Below are 27033 nucleotides of genomic sequence, written 5' to 3' on the forward strand. Positions count from 1 at the left end.
TTTATGTTTTTAGGCTCTTTTAGGAAACTATAGCTTGCCGAATTAAGCCAAACTAACATGATATTTAAAAATGCTTTAACGTGACAAAAAGACTAGTAATACAAAACAATTGTGCGATTATATAAAAGATAATAATCAGATTAATAGGGATTTGTTTTCCACTCGTATTTCCGGTGCATATGTTAGTTATTAACAATTTATTGCCAAAAATTCAATGCGATGCCATTTTTGTCTTTTTGTTTATAATATTATATAATAATGGAGTAATCGGAATGCCCAACGAGATGATTTGTAGATAATAAAAATGTCTACAAAATGAAGGGTTGAATTAAAACATTAAAACCTGAAGTAGTAAATAAATTTCCATGAATAGTTTACAATGTACACTTTAGTAGTTATTTTTCCAATATTCTTGCCAGAGTCTTTACATACAGTTGCTGTGTAAACAGTAATATAAATTAATACTTGCGACGAATCATGTGCATTATTAATAATTGAGTTTGTTTTCTATCAGTAAAATTCTGTAAGCCCAATCAAAATATTTAAATATCTACAGCTTACTATAGATATAGTCCATTAAAAACCAAATGTATCACTGACGCAACGCAAAATCGGAACATGATGGGATACAAAAACGGAGACGGATCGGACAGGTAGCGGAAAGATGTGAACTACGGCGTTGAAAGTCCAGTACCATTTTGCTCTCAGATTTTCGTCCGATTGTATGATCGGAGTCGGATCGGATAGATGTGACCTGGCCTTTAGTAGTGTACTAATAAGGAAATTTTTTATAGGGATATTGAGTGGAATGGAAACACTGATACCATTGAAAGGGACAAAAATAATAGCACAACTATTTGGGACAAGTACGTACCGAATTCTGCAAAAAACACAGTTTAGTACAGTAGCATGACGGTTCCCAAACTGTGCTAATGTTTCCAAAATTTATCATATTAGCTCACACTACATTTGCTTTTTGCACAAATTTGCTTTAAAACGGGTGTAAAAACGCCGTCATGCTGCTGTACGCTTTCAGCCACCCACTCTTCTCACTAGGTTTTTTCTGTTTCAGTATATGTCACACGATGGCCACTCAAAACTCAGATCTGATCCCACATATAGTGGGCGGGCTCAATAACGACCTCTACGCCATTCCAGTGAAGAAGTTCAGTAAAACGTCCCCGCCCGAAAAGTGCAATGAAATCCTCAGCCCTGACCAGGAATGGGACAGGGACAAAATCATCCTACCACCCGGATGGGAAAAACATGAAGGTACCAACCAGGCAACGTTTAAGCAACAAAATTGTGTGCTAATGTCTTTGTGCGTCGCTAGATAATGATGGCCCCTATTACTGGCACATTAAGAGCGGCACTATTCAGCGGGAAATGCCGCTTCTGGAGTCGGAAAAGGAAAAGTCCGATTGCAAGTCGAGCTTCAAGGAGAGCGATTTCATATCATCCTTCGAGTCCAGCATGACGGTCACCAGAAGCAGCACCAGTTCGGCTCTGGACTTGGATGCTGACGATAGGAAGCGGAAGGAAGAACTAGCTTTAAAGTAAGAAAACATTGAAGTGAACATGTATGATTGTGAACTGAGTTTGCTGCTCGGACAATTTGGTTACAATAAAAAATTTGTTGAATTTTTTCACTAGCTTTTGAAAGTGTGCGCCTTTTGATTTTTCGCAAACCTAGGAATTTAGAGCAATTTTAATTCGAGAAACAGAATTGACTTACATATGCAAGATGCTTGGACACAGTCACATAAACGATTACTCTTTTGATTTGTTTACTAGGAGAAGAAGTTATCCATCGAAACCAGAACAGGACGTTAAAGAACGACCCATTCGTTTCGCTGTTCGTTCCTTGGGATGGGTGGAAATAGCAGAAGACGATCTGACTCCTGAGCGTAGTAGCAAAGCTGTAAATAAGTGTATAGTCGATTTATCCTTAGGCAAGAATGATCTGTTGGATGTAGTTGGTAGATGGGGAGACGTAAGTTGTAGAGCGCTTCCACGATAAGTATCTAAGGTGGGCTTCTTCAATAGGGCAAAGACTTATTTATGGATCTGGACGAGGGCGCTTTGAAGCTTTTCGATCCGGAAAATCTCACCGTGTTGAATACCCAGCCAATTCACACGATTCGAGTGTGGGGCGTCGGTAGAGACAACGGCAGGTGAGCATACTTTATCTCCGCTAATTTGTGTCTCTGCAAACCGTTATTAAATATTTTTTGTTATTCTATGCTGCGTAATCGATAGAGAAAGGTATGTGTTTACTGTATAAATAGATATATTTAGATATATTTTTATACAAGCAGGAAAAGAAGAAAAATGCATAGAACACTTAACTACAAAGTAGTAGTGAGATTAGGACACGTTTTATAGAGATTCCCTATTCCTATTACTAGCTCAGATCTGATCTGATCTCTTTCTCCAAAAATGCAATACAAATCACAAATCTCTAGATTTTGTGCGCGACTTGCGTGGCTTTCGAGATTTTGGCTCAAAAAATGAAAGTGGTTCTTTGTCTGGCTGTGTATATGAAGAAATGGAGGAAAAATCGTAATAATGTGGGCAGATGCCAATAATAAATGAACTACGACAAAAGTCTAGACGATGATTTTAAAATTGAAACTCATGGGTTTTTCGGGTTTTTAGCCCATCGTTCGGTAGATCTTCGTATGGACTGGGAAACATTCAAATGTTTGTTGAATTTAGTCTCACAATTCATTCTGTTCAATTATTCTAAAATAGGAAAGATTGCTGTTATTCAACATAAATAAATGGAAACGTTGTAATATTAGGTGTTTCAAACCTAATTATTAGTAAAATCAATTACACAAATAGAAGGTATAAAATGTGAAATATGGACACCAAAATGTTTAAAAAAATCAACTTCAGGAATTCAAAGTTTTAAAATTTAATTATCTCATTTCCAAACCGTTTAATAACTACGAAGTATATTTTTTACGGTATTTCAGTACAGTACAGGTTTACAGTAGGTCCGTCTGCATTTATAATTAGTATTAGGTTTATTTTCTTGCCTTAATCATACGACAAAAGCACTATGTATAAGCGAAAAGCTAGTGCTGTAGGGTCTCGCAAAGCCAAAATGATTCGGCTTGCAGGACCAAAATTCTCGTTGGACCCAATTTGTGGGGAATAATTGGAAAGTGTTTGAGAGTGACTTAGTGAACCGTGGGTGAAGTTCACAGCAGCTGCAGCATAAGAAAGATCTCGCGATGTTTTCTTTGCCCAAGTAGAACTAGTTGGAACCGTTTATTACATAATAATGTATCTGAATTATTCTGCTGGCCATATGAGCGTACACGGGTAGAGTCGCGAGAGAGAGGGAGTCGTAGAGCCCGAGAGTAAACTTTGAGAAGTTGACAATAAATTTCCCGACAAAGAGAGAAATTCTTTTGAGAAGGGATGAGTACTGAACCCGAGAGAATTTTATGCAAACTCACTTGTAATATTTATGGGAAGTATCACGTGCAAACTCGAACTGGTTATCGCCTGCAAGGAAATTCCGCATTTAGAATATTTCCAGCCTTACGACTCTCTATACAATGTTTAAATAATATTTGAACATGTGCAAACGTTTGAAGTTCGATACCGCAATGCAAATCCTGCAGGGTTTAACGTGCAACTTTCCCGTACGGAGTATTATTCTTTAGACTAACGTTCTTTCGAGCGCGACTGGGACGGGGCGCTCCATTCGCACTCGATAGAGCGTAAGTGTAAAGGCACCTAATAATTGAAATAAGACTCCTTAAGATACGGACACTGAAGTAATTTTTTCTTCAATATTACGAAAAACATGCAATTTTTGTATAACCATAAAACCACATCAAGTCTGGTTTTATTAATACGAATAATATAAACGCGAATTTTGTTTTTTTAGGGATTTTGCTTACGTTGCGAGAGACCGCACTACTCGAAAGCACATGTGCCATGTGTTTCGATGCGATATGCCGGCACGTACAATCGCCAACACTCTCAGGGATATTTGCAAGAAAATCATGATTGAAAGGAGCCTGCAGCAGAATCTGGGCAAAGCCATTGTAGACTCAAATGGGAGGAGCGTCGCGACTCGGCCTTGCAACTTACCAACTGAGCATCGACGACCTGCTAGAAACAGTCAGATTTTTGTTTGTGAGTTGGCGGTTGATCGTACTGTTGGGCTGAACAACTATGGATTTTTTGCTTTGTTTCCCTTCAACAGCTCAGTCGTTTCCCACTCCTATGGAGGAGCCCAAGAAAGTTCTTCGCGCCCAATACCTCGGATGCACACAAGTCAATAATGCAACTGGAATGGAAGTTTTGAATGATGCTATCGAAAGACTGGTAACTGCAGTGACGCCAGATAAGTGGCAGGCTGTTAACATATCCATCGCGCCTTCGATGATTTCCGTTCATCATCCTACCGTATGAACCAGCCTGTTCCTAGGCGCCGATTTTCTTTTTTAATATTCCCAATGTGTTCCAGGATGACCGTTTATTGGCCGAATGTCGAGTAAGGTATCTCTCATTCCTAGGTATAGGAAAAAACATCAAACATTGCGCTTTTGTGATGCACACTGCGCAAGATACGTTCATGGCTCACGTATTTTATTGCGAGCCTTCTTCAGGCGCTCTATGTAAAACAATAGAAGCAGCTTGTAAGGTAAGCGTTTGTTTCAACAGCTTGAAACTGCAAGTGCTAATATGGAGTTGGTTGTTGCAGTTGAGATACCAGAAGTGTCTGGACGCTCATCCGCAAGGCTTGGGCCATTGTAGCAGCAATGTGAACACGCCTGGCAGCAGTATCGGAGCAGCGTTGAAATCAATTGTTGGTTCACTTAGGGGACGAAAAAGCAAAAGTGCTGACTCTTGAGATACGGAATTGCCCACATTACAGGTAGGTTCGGTTTGAATTATTTAATTTAAAACTTGTGCTGAGCAATATTATATTACAGCCGTTAAAGGGAATTAAAGTTTCCGCCCAAAGAAAAGCCAACCCTCTGTAGAGGGTCAGCTACCCCTCACTTTCACCTAGAGGCACCTTCAAGCTCGCTGAAATATTCATATTGGTGATGTGGGAATGGAGTCATTAACCTACTCAATATTGCTAAATTTAACTGGAATCTCATTTACCTGAAATCACTCTCTCATCAAATAGTCGAATATTTTCTCTGAAGGTGATTAACACGTAAAAAACAACTAATATCGCGGCAACAGTAGTTGCCGTTCTATTTTAGCTTCTTTCGTACTAGTTGCACTTGTCACTTGGAAGCTATCTCTAAATGTAAACTAGTTGTAGTGTCGCGTGTCTCTAAAACAATCCCAAGACTAGTCAAATGCAGCTGGTGCTCCAATATGAGCTTTTGCACGTTTCCAGGGTACGATTTGTATTCATTTATAACTCGATTCACTAAGTTAATTTAGAGAAGGGTGTTGAGCAGTTTTCTGCGCAAATATATGCGACAGTCGTCGAGATGTTGCTGCAAACCTGCCAACTTCTTTGCAAGTTGCAAAGTATTCTACGGCTAGCTAAGTAAATACGTGTACATACTGCATACATGTTAAGTTTAAATGATGAGTACCAAGAGGCATTTAATAGCAAATTCTTGTAAAATTCCTCTCTCAGTAATAAATAGGTGTAAGTAGACCGTAGTTTACAACTAAGACAACGTACGTAAAGTATTGAACTTAAGTGGGACTAAATTATACAACAAACTAAATCACTTCGCCATCAATGTGCATTATTAAATCCGTTTTTAAGCAGGCGAGTCTAACAGATATGCAGCGCTTTCTGCCATATAAATATTTTAATTAAAACGCTTAGTTTCAGCATAAGTTTTGCTTGAAGTTGTTAGGCACGCCTACTGTATAAAGAGCTTTTCTAGCCAAATTGCAATGTAGGCATATTGGATAATGTTATTTTTATAAGCTTGTAATGCTTGTATTACCAACAATCAGCAAAACACCCAGTATACTGATCGACACTTATTGTTCAACGTGTACGACTTAGTAATCTTTGCAGTAGACGAAATAAACCTCGGGATTTGTGCAATATATTCGCCAATGTCTAAGATTACATTACACTACAGTCAATGTATCCTACACTATCACAATAAATCAGTAATTTATTTTAATAAAATAGCAATCGTTTCCTTGATAGTAGATGTTCGTCAACCACGCTGCGGTTATATTTAGTTGTACCAAATAAATATAAAAATCGCAAAAATAGCTGACAACTAAACTTAACATTTGTGCTTACAGATTATAAGATAATATGTATAAGATGTGTTATAATGCTTTCCTCGTAAGGTAAGACTAATATTGTTAATAAGATAAGCACCAATAATTCTATGAACGATTTCAAAGATCATTCTCAATGGGTATGTAAATATTGAAATTTCAAAACGCTACTAAGACTGCTTGAAAGTCCTTTATATCTGCTTAGTGAAGGCAACAAATAAAAATAATTTTTTATTATAATTTTTCCTTATTTACCTGTGATTGTCTTTCCCGTTTATGTGTCACTTATGTGTTATACTGGACAAAGGATGAAAAGCAATGAATGCTTGAAAAGTCGGATAAATTCCTTTTTTTCTAAACGGCATTGATTGTTAACACTAATTTGCAGCTATACCTGCAAAAACTTAGCTCTTTGGATAATTCTAATAACTGATTGCCAAATCTATAGTAAATTTTCCGCATCGGCTACTCTATAAGCATTATTAAACTCCTAGAGCAACAATATAAGCAACTATTTAGTGTGATATTTAATCCCTTAAACAAGAAGAAGTTGGTGTGTACATACTGGATGACATTTATTTAATCCCTTAACCGTTCGTTTATTATTTTATATCTATTACCCGTTAACAAGCAGTTTGCTGATCAATCCTGAACCTAGTGATACAGAAAAGCAAACGATTCCAATATTTGTATTGCATTCCTAACACATCTTTAATCCGTTTAATCGTCCTATACAGTAGCCCGATCGATTAGCTCAAGCAATAAAATATTTTTTTAAAGAAATCCGGAGGATTTCTTTAAAACAGCCAATTTCGGTCTTTACTTAAGATTACCAAATGTTGTCTAAATAATAAAAACAACAATCCGAATCCCTTAAGCCCCTTTCACAATTATTTGACACTTATAGGCTTTTCCAAACAGATTAATTAGATAAGGGTGATATGGAAGCTGATTATAACCCACAGGCTTTATTAGTAGGAATTTAGAACGGCATTCAGTAGGCAAACGCTAAGTCGAAGCACCAATCATGTCCTTTAGAATCGACGATATACTTAAGGACAAAAAGTGTTCAAATGAAACAAAAAACGTTTTAGAAGAGAACGCACAAAAACCTTTTCCTGCGATACCGGAACGGGACAGGAACAGAGCTAACTATTCAAAACTCTCTGAAAGTTACTTGGATTATTCAACTCATGGATTATCTTGCATAGGAGCACAATCTCTAGATCTAAGCAGAGACAGTTTTCGGGGTAGTTTTGCGCCATTCCAGCAAGTTAGCGGCTGTTGTTCGAGAGTGGTACCGCCGCATCCAGGTGGTAAGTGTACACATTTAAAAGCATACAGATATTTAAGCTAAACCCGAAAATCTCACTTAAAACAGAGAAGTAATAAGAACCATCTTTGAGAATTAGTCACAGTTTTATATTGTGAATTAATTGTTCATTGAGAAACGTATTGTTTTTAAATTATCATTTCAAGTCAAACAGGTATAGTACAAATAATCCATTGACATATAAAAAATCTTATGAGGATAAAAAAAGAAATGATAAGATAATAACAAAAAAATTATCCCCTTAAACTGCGAACAAACTAATTTACGCAAACATATACTAAGTACTTCCTGCTTAATAACGTTGGACAATTTGTACAAAGCCTAATCTTTTCGTAATATTACCAACATATTTATCAAATGTAGAACTACATTTAGACACTTTTATTGCAATTCAGGGAGCGCTAATACGGCACCTGTATACGGTTTGATGGATGGCTAACACATTAACTGGTTGAGAATAATAACATATACAATATAAGGGATTAATTTCGAGTACTTGGAACAGGAATTAATTGCGTACACTATCGTTAATTAAACATTATTTTTGAAGCTTATAAACAAAAATAATCCCTCGATCTCTAAAGCACACAGTTTAATTTTAATGCCGCGCATGCATTAAGACTATAATGCCGTAATTACGATAATTAACGGCTGATTTTAATGCCGTTCATTTGATCTGAAATTGTTCCATAACATTTTCGGGTGAGTAGCACTAATTAAAAACCTATTAGAGTCGGTTAGAATTACAAGTACTTTTAGATTTTAAAAAATTGCTACTTTGATCTATTTGGATTGTGGCAAACACGCTACACAAGGCTAATCACTTGGAATTTACATTTTAAAAAATTGCATTCCCTAATTATAGATTATACACGGGTGTTTCATACTCAGCTCAAAAATAAGATGAAATATTTTTCACTTGAACGTGAATTTAATTAAAATCATAATTACACATTAACGTAGGGTTTCGTTCATCATTTGGAATTTTTTCAGATAAAATTTATCCGACTTCATACGGATACCCCGAGAACATTTATTCGCAATCAACCTACAACCACGTGCTGCCCCTTAACTTTAACATTTACAATCACTACTCGAAGCGACGGAATCAAGTGCGATTTTCCACTAGTCAAACGAAAGCACTGGAGCACAAATTTTCCTGGCAAAAATACCTCAGTCCAGAAGACCGAAAATTGCTGGCTTATTCGTTAAAGCTCTCTGATAGACAGGTAACTTTCAAACTCTCATTTGCGAATAAAAATGTTTTAGGAGATGCAAAATATAAAAGGAAAATGGTGCACCAAACTACTTAGTCTGCTTGTCTAAAGTCAAATTAATTTTACATTTTATCAGGTGAAAACGTGGTTTCAAAACCGTCGAGCTAAATGGCGACGAAACGTTAGCGGTTCATCAAACAGTGATGTAAAACCGCAAATATCCAGTCCGGTAACTTGAAAAACTAGAGGCTAAAAATGTGAATAACTGCTAAACAATGAGTGTGTACTTTGAAAAGGAAATGTATTTTAACTAAATTAAGCCGTAGGTATTTAAAAATAAAATTATTGAGTGCCCGTTTGTTTTTGTCTCTATTTTACACAATGAATCTGTACCTTCAATAACTTAAGAGTTATCACGGTATTATACTACAAAACAAAATCTTATCTAGAAAATAATTTATACACGCAAAGCCTAGATTATAGTACAAATTGAATTGTTTTGAAATGTTACCCATATAGTGTCAAATATCGATGTTGTTCTGTGAAATATAAAAAAAAATGTTCAGTTTATAGATGATTCACAATTACATAAAACAAATTAAAATTCAGTTCCATTTGAAGAGTGCATTCAAAAAGAACATTAGTGCAATGAGGCATAGGAAGTCAGCAATCAGGTTGCATATTGTCAGATTGATATTCCAGTGGAAATTTTATAACGCATGAAAGTTCAATTTAAAATTAATATGCTTTCGCTGTGTAAGTACTAGATTCAATACTCGTCCCGTCATGCCACAATTTATGTAAGTTGCATATCCAAAGGCATTGTCTATTCCAAATTGATCAAATCCTTCGATACTATGTATCAAAATAAGAACAATCTTAAAACAATTTCTAATGGGGCTGGTTATGCAAAGCAATGCTTTGTTACACGATAAGCCGAAAGAAGTAGAAAAGTTATACCAGATACTTTAAGAATCTCTTGACCATCAATTACAATAAAGATTTACAGCTGCTCCTTTCGTAAGTAAGAGTTAGTGCAAATACTGGTTTGCATTTGCTGAAATAATATTCTGACAAATTGCAATTAAACATTTTCAAACAGCAAATGATTCCCTTTTTAATAACCGCTCGTGTTGCAGTTATTTGAGACACCGATTTCAAAATGCCCTGCACTAAACTTAAAATTACCAAATAAAAATCAAAGAAAATTATCCTAATTAGCCGGTTCTTGACCGTTGGCTTCTTGCGATTTCATTACATCAGGCAGATCTGGAGGAGCGGAATATGGCACCAAATCTAAGGCTTCGAAGCTGCCATTGTCGTCTCTGTGTAAACCCATTGAACATTATCAAGTTCTAATAATACGGCGAAGAGTAAGTGATTCATTTGGACTATCATTGTTTTATAGAGATTTCATAGCTAATTTGCATAAAGTGTCTTGGTTCATCCAGATATGAGGGTACATCTAATACAAATGCGATTTATTTTCTTCTTAAATTTTAGACGGGTGGTAGATCTGAACGAAATTGGTTTTTCGGTCGTTTGCGGATCGCAGATGCATTTTCTCCACGATCAACGCAATATTAATGCGAGCATCTGAAATCTGAGGCTTAAACGACATCGCTAGGCCACATTCAACAAAGGATACGAAGCGGAAATTATATAAATTTGGCTGGGAAATGTTGCAACATCCTCCCTAGAGTCCAGATTTGGCACCTGGTGACTTTAATCTTTTTGCAAAAATCCATGTCTAGGCCGGGAGATTATAGAGAAAAGTAGCATGTTTTTGTAAGTACCTTCCTATCGTAAAATAATGAAACAATTTAAAAAACAAGTCAGTTCTGTTCATATTTGATACACCCTCATAGGTGCCCTGCTACATCAAATTTTACTCTTTCTTTATCTTTTTCTCAAAATTCTCCAATTCGCAACCACAGCACATTTGCGACCGAAAATGTAGCGAATGTTAGTTCTCATTTCTTCAAAAGGCGCGGATAAGTCGAAGAATTCAATTTCAGTTTATTGTTCGTAAAACTTTGCTTATTTTCTGAGTGATATCTCTCCATATATATATATATATATAAATAATCTTTATTTCCTACAGAAAAAGGCTATCGACCCAATCGGTCTTTCTGCCCTATCTCTCCATTTTAATCATGATTGCTTGTTGCTGTTTAATTTCTACTCTGCCTAAGAGATTGTCAGCCTGCATTGGTATCATTGTTTATTCAAAAAAGGTTGGAAAATCGCACAATCGAGATATTGAGACCAAGAAAACATCTCTGTAAGACAATGGACAAGTCCGAATAAATCATTTAACTTCAACATTGTCTATCACCTTCAAGCAATAAAGTGAGGAAATTATATTCAACCATACCTAATTGCCAATCCTATTGTTGCGGGACTTTGAGCTTTGGCCGAAGTAGAATTTAATCCGTATTCTTGTAACATATGAGCATCTTCCATAACAGTATTGTCTTTATTAAATAACTGTTGGTTTTGAGGTGGAATTTTAAGTATCCCTGTGTTAAAAAAATGAATATAGTAAATGGCCCTATCTGAGAAAGATAGGAACTAGATATAATTACATAAACTCGAACTGCAATCAAACTTATAAATTCTACAAATTTATAAAACCTTCTATTCTCTAAAGCCTAAACTGATCTATTTCATATACATAAATGTTTCGTATATTAGTGCAGTAGTCTTGAAATACGAACAAAGAAAGGCTCCTTCTTACTTCTCTTTTTCTCCAAAAAGTAATTGACAAAATGATTATTTAATTTTCTTTTGAAGATCTTTATGGAATTTTTATTTTTTTGTTTAAAATCTATTTGTGTGGCACATGCTGCATCTGCATGCACATCTATTTCTGAAACAGTTGTTTTAAAGCGCTCCGAAACTTTGCTAAATTTCGAGATTTTCACACACTTTAAAAAATTGCTTCATTTAGAGCATAAGATGATAAAGCTCAATATTTAATCAATTGCTTGTGACTAAGTGTCCCTAATATTCCGATAACACTAGCGAATTCCCACCACGTCTAGAAAATAAAGGAGGATTTCTCGCCGAAGAAACCTTTAAGTATGAACAAGACCATGTGTACTTTCTATTAGCCTGTGTTTTAAACTTATCCTGACCATTTTTACCCCTTTCGCAAGCCCTTTGATGGCGCTTTAAATCTCAAGGCATACATTGTAAATCATAAATAGTCCAAAATAGCTGTAGCCTAGCTTACGAATAACGGAAATTTAGGCAAAATGATTAACTAATCAAAACTGTTGTTAAAAGCTAAAACATCAACTAAAGTTATAAGTTTTTCGACAGGTAAATAATTGTAAATCAATGAACGCCGCGATTCAATGAAAGTGCTTCGATTGAAAATGCGTTTGCACCCCAAGTTGGAGCCTCTAACCTCTAACCCTATTAAAAGCCCCCAAATGTGCAACTGATTTACGTTACCTTCAATGATCTTCTTCAGTTCCAGAACTGTTGTTGTATCTTTTGCATCGGTAAATATAGTAAGTTTCTTTCGTCTAATCATCAAAAAAACATCCTAAAAGGGGTATTTTTAAAATAGATTGTGATCAAATGGAAATCTAGGTTAGATGTCACGAAAACAACTATCACTTTTAGGGAAAATATGCCAGAGAACTTACCATTGCGGTTTCGTTGAGTGCAGGTTCTTAAATCAGAATAAAGATGGTTTGGCCGAAAATATCATGAATTAGCTATAGAGCAAAGCAGAATCTTAAAATTTTGTCTCGCGGATTTGGGCTTTGCTCACTTGAACTGAACGAAACAAGACACAACAAAACCTCACTAGTGACTTGATCTGTGCTTTGACCACTTTACGATTGGACGTCGTCTTGTCTCTTTTTACAGTACTTAGAAGACCAGGATGGAAAATGTCGGAAGCAAATGAAAAATGTCTACTGGTACAAAAAACAATATTGTAACCATTAAACGACAATAAGGAGCAAAACAAAATACTGGAAACTCAAAGCAACTTTGTTGTATCCCAGTAATTAGTAATGTAAAGTTGAAAAGTTAAAAATCCGTGTCCATCACCATGAACGTCACGTATACTGTCAACTTGTCACCAAACTGAGTTTTAAAAATTGTTTATTGTTTATCAATTTGTTTATAACAAGGCTCAGATAAATCGGGAAAAATCACTAAGTTCCGGTCAATTTTAAATTGTTACCGTACGTGTGTTGTGGTGGTTCATTGAAAAACTGGCTATTGGTGCTTCGCCCTGTTCTAAAACTTTTTAATGTTTAAACAATTAAAAAGGGGCTATGGCAGACACGGACTGTGCCAGTGAATCTGCGAGTTCCGTTGGTGATGAGGAACGGGTCAGGCGGTTGTTTCAGGCTTGTGATGCCGATGGTGATGGCTATATAGACAGGTAGGTTTGGTGGCCATAATTCACATTTGGTCTTCTGAGTTTCCAGTCCAATATTTCTGAATTACGGTCCTTTTAGCAATGGAGGGCATTAAGAGTAGGTGGAAATTGTTTTAGAAAATATTTTCGTACCTATAGGTACAGTTTCTAGATAGGTACCAAACAGTAAACTTTTTCGGAACTACTTACTTAATAGGTGCCTATTTTTGTCAAAGAGTTTCCGACGTAATTCACGCTGCAAGATTCATTAGCTTTTTAAATCAAATTATCATTATTTTAACTCAAAAGGGTCCTCTTATTTCACCCGTTTGGTATAAACTGTTTTCCAGAGAATCAGTTTTTATCGAACCCTGTTTTTGTTCATCGCCGTTTTCCCGACATTAAAACCTTATTTTCTCAATTTTAACTATGTTCAAATATGTTTAAAAAACGTTAATCATTGTTTGCGACAGTCAAAAAGCCTTGACTCATTTGTTTTCAATCGTTCAGCTCCAACAATAATTTTCATTATGTTATTTATTTGGTCAATCCGGCGATAAAGGAACGGATCGCGTTGCACTGAAAAAAGCTGTTTTTAATTTAGTTTTTGCATTTGTAGGGAATATTTTCATTTAACGATAAACATATTTTCCAAACATTCTGGATCGTTGAAATTTGTAGACTTTTTACCCTTAAATTCCTGAGAAATTAAACTACTAGTCTAGCTTTTTTTGGTAATATCGCCTTGGAAAAACCCTAAATTTATCCACTTAATTTTACTCAATAATGTTCCACACCTTTTAACACTGGCTTAAAGAACATATTTTTCACTAGCCAATAATTCCTTTTTTAGCCAAGATCTCTTAGCCGTCTGCAGAGAATTATCTCTAGAAGATTCTCTGGATGAGCTGATGCAACAATTGGGAGCAGATTCACAAGGCCGTATATCTTATGAGCAGTTCCTAAATAGAAGACTCGCTCTTAGACCCGAAATAGATGCTTTGAAAGTCACTAATAAAGACAATATTAGTGACAACAGTCAGGGTAAGTAAATATAAATTGTGACAATTATTTCCAGATGAAATATCTGAATAAAAAAAGGATCCTTGGCCGCAGTTTTCCCACAGGGAGCCAATTTCAGTGAAAAATTGATTTATTTAACCAATAACCAAGTTCAGGCCTAATAGAGTGTTGTTTCAGGTAAATTAGATAGCTGGGAATGGGATTCAGGAGCCAGAGACATGAGTCCTGTACCAAAACTGCTGGTGAGAAAGTTTAACAGTGATCGTTTGATGGATGAAGAATTTAAGGTGAATAACAGAAGAGCACACTTAATAATTAATATCATAATCTAGCATCTGCCTTGAAATAATCCACCATACATTCAAAAAGCCTACGTCTAAAATTCGGCTGCTAACATTCCAAAATGGAACCTTTAAATATGAACAGTTGCTTTCATATGAATCGCACTCCTTACTACGTTTGTCTACCCACATAATTGAAAATAATCCCAGGTTTTGATAGCGAATGAATTTACGATTGAAACATCTTTCGATGTGCTTTAAATGTTCTACGGATCTTGGATTTGCCAGCGTCAGTGGCACTAAACTTAAATTGTTGGCTGATTCGATGTACTTCGACCTAAAACTGAACAGAATTAAATGTTTTTGTGTTTTTATCCATACATGCTTTAATATGAACCTTTTTAGATCAGGATTTAGATGCAGGCATAGCCCTAAAAAAGCAGACCCGGTGAAAAACACAGTTGATTTTAAAGGTTTTTGCTTAATTTCCTGTTTCACATTAAGTGCGACGTCTTGGTAGTCTTTGGCCACAACTTTCCAATATTTCACCCATTTTTCTAGAATCGTCCCTTTAATTTTTTCGTTAAACTTTTCACTGGTGGTTTTCCAGTTTTCCAACGCACGCGTGGTGAAAAATCTGGACTGGGGTTCATTTATTTTCATCATTTTCGACTGATTTACAATATTTTTCAAATACATTTCGTAACTTTAATGATCACATTTGACATAACCTATCAAATCGTATATGGCAGTGAAACGGTGCTGGATGTTTCGGATTTTTAACAGCGTACTATGACGTCAATGAATACCTTGGAACAAATTTGGATAATTTTCCGCCATACAAATGCTGCAAGAATGAAGATCAATACATGTTGCTAAATTCCGATTTTGAGAGAAAAAGCTCCTTAACTTTATTGAAAAAACAGGTCTTAACCCATACTATCTAAAATTAAGCCAAATATCTAAGAAAAAGTAAGTTTTTGAACCGCATTGACGACGTGCCGTCCTTGGTTGCGTTTTTAATTGAAATAATTTCAATGAGTGAAAACTGATCGAAAACCGCATTTTGACAAGAAACACCAATAAGAAAAGTTGTAAGTAAAACGATTATCTATAAGGTTAGTATGTTGCTAACTCCGAACGAGAGGGCCTGATAAAAATATTTCAGGTGAGAATTATAATTCGAAAACTTAAAATATGCATATAAATTGTTGAAAGTAATAAGTAATCACTTTGTTTCTAAAATAGTCGCTGCATTACACAATAAAAATAATTTCAATTTAAATTAAACATTTTTAGTTTGGATCACCCTGTGTATATGTTTTTCGTTTAAGTTTTCTGGCCGGTAAATATAATTAGAGTTTTAAAAGGTTTTTTCATAAAGTTTTGAAGTCATCTGTTAATATTCAAGACTTATCAAAGCAACTTTAATTTATTTATGCATGGAGTTGGGTCGTGCCTGATTAATAAATTAATTAGAGAGTGTGGTAAAAGTACAAAAATGCGTAATTGGAATGATGAATCTTTTATCATTGAAGAGGTAATGGTTAATTCACACTAAAAACACATTTAAACAAACAAAAGTTGGTTTTTGACGCGAAAATATTTCAATTTCTTTTACTTAAAGAGGGATGAAGCTTCTCGTCTGCCCTCGTCCACGTTAAAGATATGCGAAACTGTGCATACAAATTGCAATGACGGCCAGATATGTAAATTCTTTTCAGGAGCTGAACCATAATATACATTCTCGAGATGAGAATAGATCAAATAAAACTTTGAAACGATCCACCCGGCCATTCGGCTTTATTTATATTTCATTTTGGACGAGCCAGCTTGTAAAATATATGAGACTAAGAATGGAAAGCTGTGCAGACAGACGCTGTTCTTCTGCTAGATCGATCGTGTAAACATTGAATTTAAATTAAAAAAAAAACAACTAATACGTTTATGAACAGTTGTATATTTACACAATAATTTGGCATGTTGCACCGAGAAATAAAAAAAAAGAAAGTGAAGAGAAACTGCTACAAAGAGACTAAATAAGATCAACTAAGATCATATTGCAAATATCGATTTTTCGTGAAACTATATGTGAAAATGTGTTTCAGCCCTTAATGAATATAAATGGAACGGCAGAGTGAGGTCGTTCTTATTACTGAAAGTTCACGAGTCAATTTAAAGTTTTCCGGGTTCGTGTCTCAAACTTTCATGATTTATTGACAACAATAATACCACTGGTTATAGGTTTGCAACAAAATAAATGAATAATGCTTTCGATCCGAAATGGGTATTTTTTCGTGAAATAATAAAATAGGAAAAATGCAGCCAGTTTGCGCCGAGGTAATCCTGGGAAAATCCTTTCATCCAATTACGTCTATGTGGTTGGCGAGACGTTGCCTTACCTTTAGGGTAAATAAGGGATATGTTTATGTACTACCCTAATAACTTTATGACTTGTTCGCGCTCTTAACAAACTTAATATCTAGTTAGGAGCCCGACACTGAACACCACTTCATACGAAAATCTAATTAAAGTTCCAGACAAGGGTTTCCCTGGTATTTCACTGGATTATTTCTGGCTTCAAAACGGTTCTTTGAGACATAATTGCAGTAAAATTAGCGAGATATTTAGTAAATGAAATACACACTTTACTTTCTATCTGCAAGTTACTTTGAGCATTTGATTCTATTCGGTATTTAAATATATGACTGCATTCTGAAGGGAAAGCATCTAAATGTGAATGTAGCCAATACCATAAAAATCGTTCGTCGAATAAATTTTTATTGTTGTCGGCAAGGTACTTTATGCTCGTTATTCACGTTGCTAAAAAGGAAGTGTGCTTTCTGCTATCTGCTTTTGGCCATACTTTTTCTTTCGGTTTTTTAAAATCGACCCAATCAGCTCTATTGCATGGAGATTTTGCTCAATCAAATTAGTTTCTTAGTTTCCAGCAGAAAAACTACTAACAAAAAGTTTTTAATATATTTGAAAACAATAGTTAACACACTATAAAAACTTTTCTTTAGCGCCAATATATTTTTTTAAATCGGATTCCTTGTAAAATGGAATGAACAGTTGTAATAAAATGAGTTAAATAGTTAGAGCGTCAAATCGAATATACAGTATAGTATGTACAGTAAAATATATTTCTACTGGATTGTTTTCAATTTATGATCCGCGTTTTAGTTTCAGTAAAAAGATTTGCTGCTGGTATTTGAAAAAGTTTCATAAATGGTTTTTTTGGTTATTCATTCACTCCTCGGAAACAAGCAGGTTTATAATTCGAAACGCCTTTGATCTTCAAGTTTTTCCTGCTTTTTCCAAATTTTCTTGTTTTTTTATCCGATTTCTTATTGCAACCATTTGGCCTGCATTTTTGTGCCTGTCGACAAAAATGACCAGAGCTTATTAAGTTTGGGGCATTTTGAGCGATTTGCGTTTTTCTTCCGATTTTTTATAAATTGTCTCGAATTAAAAACAATTATTTATTACGCTATTGGGACGGTCAGAAATCAGTGTTTATATGTTAACAAAGTTTCGATTTTCAGTCATCTGCAGGCACTTTTTGATCATTTATGGCGTGTATTTCCGCAGGAAGTGAGGGAGTAAATTTTTTATCATATTTCTAGGGCAAAGGCATTTCTATAAACGAATATTTTGGATTTTGAATCATCCGTAAATTTTTGGAAATTTTTCCAAATTTTTGTTGTATTTTGCGCTTGTTTATGCAGGTCGGAGTTTGAGAGTTATTTGTTCAGAAACGGGAGAAGAGTTTGTTTTTTTGGCATTTGACATTTTTTTCTCAGAAACCATTCACTGGTTTTAGATGGATATTTCTTGTGTATCTACATGTTGCAAAGTGCATTCTACATGTGGAAAAAGTTTAGATTTTGAGTCAACATCAAGTTATTTTTGCGATTTTTTTAAGTTTGCAGTAAAATTTTCTAGTTGGTTATACAAGGCTAAATTTTCCATTCATTTTCTCAATATCTCTAAAATTTCGAGACTCACCACAAGTTATAAAGTAATAACTTTTTTCCGCTTTATGTGTAACTATTCAGAAAAATGAGCTAAAAATCTTAAACAAAAATCAATTAGTATCATTGTTTCATATGGATATTTCGGTCCGTTTTCGAAAGAAATGGATTCAACGAACACTAAGTTTTTATGATACGCTAGGTCTGGGTAACACTGTGTTGAGTTGCGCTATTGAGTTGTTGTCGCTCTTCGAGTTAACGAGTTATAACTGATCGGTTCATGAGTTATACGTGATTTATTAAAGCTTTACGTGACCCAAAAGTGGAATCTAAAAAAAGGCCATCAACATTTTTCCCAAGTAACGTTTTACTACTTTGTTCAAACAACTAAACAAAGTCATCCAGATTTTCCCAGCAACAGAACTGAGTCCAAAGAAAGTCGACGAGTTGATTTGTAAAATCGATCTTTGAATTTTTTTGTATAAAAGATTCAGTTTGCCAGTATTTTACAGTAAAACGTTAGGAAAAATGCGGTTTTTCTGTTTAGAGACAGTGTTGTTTAGAAATATTGACCTAAAAGTGAAGAAACTCGAGTTTCCAAAGGTTTCCCAAATAAATGATTTTTTTTTTGGTTTTTTGGGGCGAATTTTCTAGTACAATGAATTTTGTCATTTTTGGCTGAAAAGACTCCATTATTGTCAGAAAAGAAGAAAATCATCAGAAAGTAATGGTTTTTTGCGTTAATTAAACCTTAATGATTTTCGGGGAAAAACGGGACGAATTTATTTTCGCTTTTGTCCCGAATTCGACGCTGAAAAAAATTTTTACAAGGCTAGATCTTGTGATTTTTCGAGTAAAAGACCTCCAGATCGTCCGTATTTTTAAGTGAATCTCTACAAAATAGAGCGTTTTTGGGTAGAAAGTAAAGCAAAAAAAAAATTTTGTTAAATCTAAAAAACCACATTTTTTGAAAGAAATTCTACAGTCTTCAGAAGAAGCGAGATGACGAGATTTCCAAATAATCTGTTACTGAACTTTCGCTAATTCTGTTCATCTTTTGATAGAAAATTATTAGATTTTTTTTCCAAATTCGAAGCTGAAAAGGGATTTTAAAACTTGTTACAAAGCGACGAAGGATTCAAAATTTTTCGCGGAAAATACCTTAAGATTGTCAGCATTTTTAAGTGAAACTTTAAAAAATTGAGCATTTAGAAGAAAAATTAACTTGGCTAAAACAGTAAAATTCTGAAATTTTGAAAAAATTCAAAAAATATTATTAATAAATGACCCTTAATATAAATCAAAAACCAAGTAAAAAAGTCATCAACATTCTTCCAGCAACGGAACTGAGTTACTGCGCCGGTGCGTTGTGTTGGCGCACCAATCCGTTTGCGTCGCACTGCACCAAGCGCCAACTCCGAAAAATTCACTGAGTTACCCAGGCCTATGATACGCTATTCAGAAACAAAATGCCTGTCATATCTTTTCCTTCACTATTTATCTGTTTTATTATCAAGAAATGAGAGACATGGTATATATTTTTGCGCAAGAAAATTTCAATAGCCTTGCCTCAGCTCGAATCTATTATGTTTTGTCTTCCAAGAAACCGGTTCTTTCCTTCCGAAATGTTATAACAACATCTTAAACAGACTTTCTGTTGGGCAGGAAGAAGAAGTTATATTGCGAGTCACTGAAAATTAATTCATAAGTCTTTTAAGTTCGGCAATAGGCGTAACTCAGCGTATGGTTTGGAGAGCTCTAAAAAAAACTATATTCATTGCGTTTTACTCTTAATAACCGGAAAATCCTTCTGTTCGTCTGTGTTTTGCCAATTTTCTACAGGACCAACAAACCACCGATGGTCCTTTTTAAGTATTTTTTTCCATGAGTCGACGTTTGCTCGCCCTGGTGTTGAAATTGTTGATTTGGTCGTGTAAGCGTTATTGCTTGCCCAGCCCCAAGCCCCGACTTTAATCTTCTGGATTTTTCAAGCTGGTTCCAAATGATACATTGAGTTTACCAAGATTCTATTGGTTCGCGTGAAGAGTTGTGGCAAAGAATACAAGTAGCTGCCAATGAAATCAGAGTCAATCTCAATATGTGGTTCCAAACTCGAAGATCTCTCACAAAACGCTGTGTCAAAAGTGGTCACTTTGAACAATTACGAATTTTACATGTCTTATATGGATAGAAGCGAATGTTGCTCCCAAAGAAATCGGGATTTATGGATGACCATCTTCGTCTTGGTCAGCGCCTATTAGCGATTGGTTCTAGCGAGGAATGAAACACCAGCTTTTCGCCACTTTTAGTGTGTTTGGATGGAAAATGGTTTTTCCACGTCGTCGAATGGAAATTGTTACGTAATGCGCGGCGCTCCCCAAAACAACGTCGCGTTCTCTGCGACGACCGAGAGAGCTTTTGCAGCTTTCGTCGTCGCTTTTGCGTTTCTGTTTCTTGCCATCGCCTGCTGCATTCCTGCTGCTGTCTGTCGCAGTCCGACGTTTCGAGCTAGTGCGAGGTAGTGAACGCGTGCCGGTCATATTGGACAAAATATAGGTCGCGTTTGATGACTCTTGATTCGGCATTTGATTAGTGGTGTCATGAGTCAATGATCTCTTCTCGTTCAATGTTGACGAGACGATCGGGTCAAACGTCCCTCTGTTTTTGTTAACAACAGTGTTTGATTGGTTGGGGGGCGATGTCAATTGTATTTGTGATTTAATTTCGCATGTTTTTCCAGAGGTGTCCATAGGTATGGCATAGTTTAGAAACCTGAAATAATTGGACTTTCAAAAGGATCTTGATTTTTTTTTCTGGCAATTTCTCATTATTGTATTTCTACACTCTCCAGCAGAAATTTGAAAAGTCTTTGCACCAGAAGGCGCCATTCGGACAAGACGCAAAAGGAAAAGTCGGTTTAATGAATGGAAATGGCCAGTTGCTAAACGGCCCATTCTCTCCTAAAATAATCACTTGCCTTTGAAGTGTGAATTGCAACGATGCTCGCAATAGTTTCTACTTTCAACAAATAACACGCCCATTTTTTCGATTCTCATTAGTAGCGACGGTTTTTTTCATGTAACACTTCAAGATGAAGAGAAATATTCAATTATGGCTAATCTACTGTGGTCAAAAATAGTGCGTAGCGGTTAGAATATTGACGCTGATTCCTATCTTGTTAAGGATTTATTGGCCTTCAAAGTAAGAAGTTCAATAAAACTTTTTATTTAAAAAAACGTTTAAATTTCAGTGGGTTTAAGCAACTCCCCTTGTAGTCCAGTCGGATTAGATTTCGTCCAGGCACTAAATGGTTGAATGTAAAAGAATATTGGAAGTTGTTCGGAAGAATGTCAGGATATTGATTTCCGGCTGTGGGACATTGTTTAAATAATCAAAGTGCCAAAAACCGATTTTGCGCAACAACTTTTGAACCGTTGATGGTATTGAAATAAGTTTAATAAATGTCTTAAGTATTAAAAATGCCTACAATATAAGACACAGTAAATTAAAATCCGTTCATTTGTTTACTCAAAAAACAAAAAAACGCCGATTTTTGGGGTTTTTAAAATTTTCTTTAATTAATTTAGTTTTGCTTCTAAAAAATCGTACTGTATTTTTTTTTGAAGGTCTTTGTACACTTCATAAGCGGTATACATTTCAGATTAAGATATTCATACCTTTTTTTTCATTCCTACCTATTTGCTATGTAAAAATAGCTTTTGCTATATTCGAAATACGTTTTTTTTGAGACGTCGGAGAGTCTATTTTACTCGCGTAAGGAGTACTACAACGTACAATAGAGAAAAAGTTGATTACTGAAGAGAAAATCCTTTAAACAATAAGTTGAAAATCAGGAATTTTTAATGTTAAAAGTTACAGGGTAAATTAGTTTCAGATAATATTTCCACATCGATTACTTAATCATATCAATCATAGCAATTAAGAAGTCGATGTGGAAGTTTTATCTAAAAATTATTTACACTTTAACTTTTAACATTAAAAATTCCTGATTCAACTTATTGTTTAAGGGATTTTCTCTTCAGTAATCAACTTATCCGTTATTGTCTCCGACGTCTAAAAAAAGTTCGGGAATCGGGCTTTCCTTGAAATCGGGAGAAGAATCGGGAAAGATCCTTTGTTGAGAAGTGTTGTACAAAGATCTTCAAAAAAGTTATAGTACGATTTATTGAAAGAAAAAGTAAAATAGGTATAGAAAATTAAAAAAAAAACATTAAAATCGGCGGCTTGAGTAACGAGGCGGACTAAAATTTAGTTAATATTGTATTTTAATACTTTAAAAAACTATTAAGTAAACTTTTTTTCGATAGCGTCAATGGTTCAAAAGTTATGACCAAGAAAACGGGTTTTTGCACTTTTATTGATTATTTAAACAATGTTCCAGAGTCGGACATTGCGCGCAAACTATTGTTTCATATATTCTGACATCCGTCCGAACAACTTCCAACAATAATCTTTTTTAACTTCATCCATTTAGCTCCAGAAACAGGCCTTTTTGTTCCGAAAAAGTCGAATCTGACTGGACTATTGATGTTCATATCGCGGTATTTAAAATTAATACGCGGTTTTATAAAGGTGCGGTTGGAATTAAGTTTCCTAATTTTTTCTACAATAACAATGCAAATGTCAGTGTAGTGAACACGTGAAAATTCATCATTAGTTTCTGTACCAAATGGAAAAGTTGTCACTATTACAAGCGTGTTGTAATAAGATAGAAATATAAATATTCGTTATTGATATGCTGAAAAAAATTAAGTAGTAGGATATAATTACACATTTGAACGTAGTTTTTAGCTCTGATCAACTTTTTTTATTAAGAATTATCGATATTCTTAAAAATAAATGTGCTTTACTCTTGTGCAAAATTCCTATTTTTCGATCATCCGCGTACACGACTGACAAACTATTCCTAATTTGATGATTATATTTTGGGTTCTAGAACATGCAGGACTTTTTTTCGTAAAATTAACAATAAAAAAGTTGCCCATATGCTACCAACTTAAGGAGACTCAAGGTATATTTTTAACATTATACTGATGCGTTAGAAGTCCCACTTTTGTCCAAAAAAGCATTCCCGAAACTGAACACTTTTCATAAGTAGAAATTGTAAATTTCTTAAGAGAAAATTAGCATTATTACAAAGAAACGAGTTTATATTGAAGCCAAATCTACATTAGAGAAATGTAAATCAATTCTGAACAGTTCACACCCATTAACACTATACAATGAAATGACCAGGAAATTGGTTGAAACAATATAATCTCCATATTAAAATTGATTACAAAATGTGGCTTTTAATAACGAAAAAGACGCATGTCTAGAGAACCGTTTGAGGCTTAATAGACTGTTGCAAAATGCTGCGTTCCAAATTCTCAACACTGTTGCTGTTATGTTTTGGAAATAATTAGCAAGCTTTTCAGCTTCCACTTCTCATAATAACATTCTTAATCATCTTAGGTGCATACAGGGTGAATCAGATTTGATTAACAATGCGAAATTTTGCTATGAACAAGCCTTCAATTTTTCGACTTACTATAAGGTTTAACGTCGATTTGGGTTTCCCATTTTAGTTGATCATGGTATCAGAACGGAAATGTCTTACTGGGTTCTTCATGAATGGAACAACAGTGGCAAAAAACAATTGATTTTTCGAAGTAAAGATCCCAATGAATAATTATAATTGAATAATCTTCGTTTTTTTATTGCTGATGAAATTCTATCATTCCAGTCCAGTGGGAAGTTTCTGGAAAGGAATGAAACCGGGAAAAGTTTCGTGAGAATTAAAATACATTTTATATAGTTTACGTTCACGATTGTGTAGAAACACTTACCGTTTAACTGGCAAACTGCTGAAGATTGATGTGGAAGATTTAGTCCGTTCACCTCGAATAAGTTTCCGTGAGTTAAATTTATCCAGGGAAAACAGCCATAAGACAAAGTGGCTTTTTACCAAAAAATCTACTAGGGAATCTCAAAATTTGTTTATGTAGATATATAAATCGGGTTGTATTGCATGAGGAATGCATAGGAAAGTGAATCTACTTTAGATCTTAATTCGTGAATGTTACCTTAAAAAGTCTTTTTTAAGTCAGCTTTTAATTATTTGAGTTTTCGAGTTTTTATTTTGCGATGCGCAATATAATTATAGACTTTTCTCGATTCTCGGACTGCCAACGCTAATAAACGCAGTATAAACATTCGTTAAAGTGAGTAAATAACCGGATCGAATGTGAGTTGAGTTTAGTGAGTATTTAACTGCAATAAATTTAGGTAGATCTTGGTAGAATGCGATGAGCTTCGTTTTAATGTCCCCTAATTACAATGTTAGGTGGAAAGCCCACGTCAACACTGGGCCTTAACTTTCGTGCAATAAAACATGTGGGAAGCGAAATCCAACCCCGCCCTGAACTTTATCACAAAAGGGCAGGGTTTTAACTAAATTTATCGGAACAGGATGAGAGTTTAACGATTCCGCAAGATTTTTACTTGCGGCTAGTTTCGAACTTGTTTGACTTCGGTTTCTAGCTGAAAACTTCCATTTGTTTAAGGATTTATTCTGTTAACAATAAAACTTTGTTTTTTGTGGCGAAATTCCCGTTCTTAAACTGCGTTCAATTAAGCAGACTTTAGTTTTATTTCATGTTCAGCTTAAGGTAAATGCGAAAAGAGCTAATAACGTTAATGGACTCTGGAACCCCCGGTTTAGGGAAATTGATATCTGTTTTACAACTGGAGGGTGAACGACATGGTCGATCGAAATTATAAAATCGGTTTTTCATAAACAGGGCGAAGAGTTTATATCCAATCGAGTTTTGCACTTGCAAACCAAAACAACGGGTCATTTTCGGCAATCATACATGCTATTAGAGCTTTAGATTACTGCAAATTCTTGCGTAGCAAACCGAAATACCGGAACCGAGCTTCAGCCACGAAATCGCACGATCCTCGCTCAGAAATATTTACTGCCATAATTAATTGTGGTAATTGGGCTTTAATATGCCAGTTAGAGATGTAGTGGCATGGATCAGAACTTCTAAATGACTGGCATTAAAGGTACCGTTAGGGCCAAGAATCAACGTCTTAAACCGAAATAATCACGTCTTTAATTCCGCAAAAAACATGTACAAAAAATCGAGTTAATAATTCAATTGGATGTAAAGAAAAAATATGGATATTAAGTAATTTTTAATGTGAAACCCACATGCGCCAAACTCAAAGAACAAAGACTGTGTATTAACATACTGGTAGTTTTTACGAGTTAGTTTTTATTAGCACACAAAGGTATCTAAAAATTCTCAACAATGTCGTGAATCAATGAATTTGATTTAACCGTTTTGTTCAATGACCTCCTTGAAAATAGCTTGTTTCCGAACGCCTAAACATTCCATGTCGTAAATATTTACAATTAATTAGCGACAATCCTGCTTGGTGTCCATATATAATTAAACTTTCCTGCTCAGGTACACATAAAACTGTCGAAAATGGCAGGATTCTAATGAATGAAGTCGACGCTGATTTTATATGAAAAAAGTCAGTTAAATTTTATGCAGATGTTTCCATTAAGTATCCGTAGAATCAACATAGAACGTGAATTCTATTTTTAAAATCCAGTCTCAAATCTACAGGCCATAAACAACGGGGATTTGAAATTTATTTATATGAGTGTTAAATTTTAGGATTTTCAATTTTTTAAAGCTTTTCCTTATGCACTTGAACCACTACTAAAGAAGTTTAGGAAAAAACTTGTGAATTTTCCTTGAATTTTTGCCATTTGCACACTTTCATATGCGTCTTATGCGATTTTTGTCTACTTTAAAAACAATTTTTTGGTTCACTTTTATTTTCGTTTACTTTCCATGTTTGAAATATGACAGATTTGGTTGGTGAAATATTTGATTTTCTCATCAGTCTACGGTTTTTAGCCTTTGGTGTTCTTAGGCTGCAATTTATTGCTTTCTTGGCGTCTTTTTTTGGTAATTTTTCGTTTGTTTCTCTTGGAGCAAAGTCGATAACGTTTACATAACATTCAAAAACAAATTCAGTCACATCACGTAAACGGTTGTTTCAGAAATGTTTTTGAATTTCACTGCTTTATAAAAAACGCCCTAAATTTAAACCGTTCAGAAACATTCCAGATGAAGCTTAAAAACATTCAATTTTTATAAAAGAAATGTCGAAAATCTCCAATAAAAATATCGGCAATTATAAATCTAACCATTCTTGAGAACTAAATTTCGTAAGTATTTTGCTATGTGGGAAAAGTATAGCACTGCTTTAAAAATGTCCAAAAAATTCTTGATTTTGATAAAAAACAGAAGTTTTTAGAATTTTGTTAAAATAAATAGCTGTAGCTTTTAATGGAAATATCAGCAATTGTTAATTTATAACCATTTTTGACAAATTAATTTCCCAATCAGGTATATTTCACTTTATATGGAAAAGTTTAGCACCACTTTAAAACTCTGCAGAAAATTGTTTGATGTATGCAAAAATAGAAAACTTTCGAGTGTTACAAAGGAAATTTCGGCAGTTTTCAATGAAAATATCGGCA

The 27033-nt window shown here is 34.8% G+C and overlaps 5 protein-coding genes across 13 annotated transcripts in view; 3 read left to right on the forward strand and 2 right to left on the reverse strand.

Moving 5' to 3' along the window:
- The window catches only part of LOC109544308 (protein Fe65 homolog), a 17735-nt gene extending 11252 nt beyond the window's left edge, over positions 1-6483 (forward strand). For 3 of the 6 annotated variants that reach the window (XM_048669869.1, XM_048669851.1, XM_048669855.1), the window contains 11 exons: positions 795-866; positions 1073-1272; positions 1334-1556; positions 1795-1993; positions 2047-2174; positions 2260-2265; positions 3908-4158; positions 4229-4431; positions 4493-4669; positions 4730-4903; positions 4962-6483. In XM_048669869.1, coding sequence (XP_048525826.1) covers positions 795-866; positions 1073-1272; positions 1334-1556; positions 1795-1993; positions 2047-2174; positions 2260-2265; positions 3908-4158; positions 4229-4431; positions 4493-4669; positions 4730-4879 — 1609 coding nt within the window. In that variant the 3' untranslated portion in view covers positions 4880-4903; positions 4962-6483. The remainder of the gene's footprint in view (positions 1-794; positions 867-1072; positions 1273-1333; positions 1557-1794; positions 1994-2046; positions 2175-2259; positions 2266-3907; positions 4159-4228; positions 4432-4492; positions 4670-4729; positions 4904-4961) is intronic. The other 3 variants (XM_048669872.1, XM_048669867.1, XM_048669862.1) reach the window with 2 other exon arrangements.
- Positions 6484-7084: 601 nt separating this feature from the next.
- On the forward strand, positions 7085-9664 carry LOC109544309 (hematopoietically-expressed homeobox protein hhex). The gene is made up of 3 exons (XM_019914404.2): positions 7085-7562; positions 8573-8808; positions 8933-9664. The coding sequence occupies exons 1-3, from the start codon at positions 7274-7276 to the stop codon at positions 9032-9034; spliced, it is 627 nt and encodes a 208-aa protein (XP_019769963.2). The 5' UTR covers positions 7085-7273; the 3' UTR covers positions 9035-9664.
- LOC109544310 (elongin-B) lies at positions 9147-12625 on the reverse strand. The gene is made up of 4 exons (XM_019914405.2): positions 12456-12625; positions 12259-12352; positions 11174-11318; positions 9147-10121 (listed from the first exon to the last, which is right to left on the reverse strand). The coding sequence occupies exons 1-4, from the start codon at positions 12456-12458 to the stop codon at positions 10010-10012; spliced, it is 354 nt and encodes a 117-aa protein (XP_019769964.1). The 5' UTR covers positions 12459-12625; the 3' UTR covers positions 9147-10009.
- A 221-nt stretch (positions 12626-12846) lies between these two features.
- The window catches only part of LOC109544294 (colorectal mutant cancer protein), a 32340-nt gene continuing 18153 nt past the window's right edge, over positions 12847-27033 (forward strand). For 3 of the 4 annotated variants that reach the window (XM_048669833.1, XM_048669836.1, XM_048669843.1), the window contains exon 1: positions 20879-21216. Coding sequence is in view for 1 of the 4 variants with exons in the window: in XM_048669829.1 (XP_048525786.1) it covers positions 13098-13207; positions 14037-14227; positions 14384-14493 (411 nt within the window). In the remaining 3 variants the exon portion in view is untranslated. Of the gene's footprint in view, positions 13208-14036; positions 14228-14383; positions 14494-20878; positions 21217-27033 lie in introns of those variants that run through there. The other variant, XM_048669829.1, reaches the window with a different exon arrangement.
- Positions 14319-15245, reverse strand: LOC109544293 (mitochondrial import inner membrane translocase subunit Tim29). The gene is made up of 2 exons (XM_019914389.2): positions 14885-15245; positions 14319-14830 (listed from the first exon to the last, which is right to left on the reverse strand). The coding sequence occupies exons 1-2, from the start codon at positions 15184-15186 to the stop codon at positions 14515-14517; spliced, it is 618 nt and encodes a 205-aa protein (XP_019769948.1). The 5' UTR covers positions 15187-15245; the 3' UTR covers positions 14319-14514.

Source organism: Dendroctonus ponderosae, unplaced genomic scaffold (genome assembly GCF_020466585.1).
Source record: "Dendroctonus ponderosae isolate FM_Combo_2020 unplaced genomic scaffold, Dpon_F_20191213v2 Dpon_F_20191213_1, whole genome shotgun sequence".
Taxonomy (NCBI): Eukaryota; Metazoa; Arthropoda; class Insecta; order Coleoptera; family Curculionidae; genus Dendroctonus; species Dendroctonus ponderosae.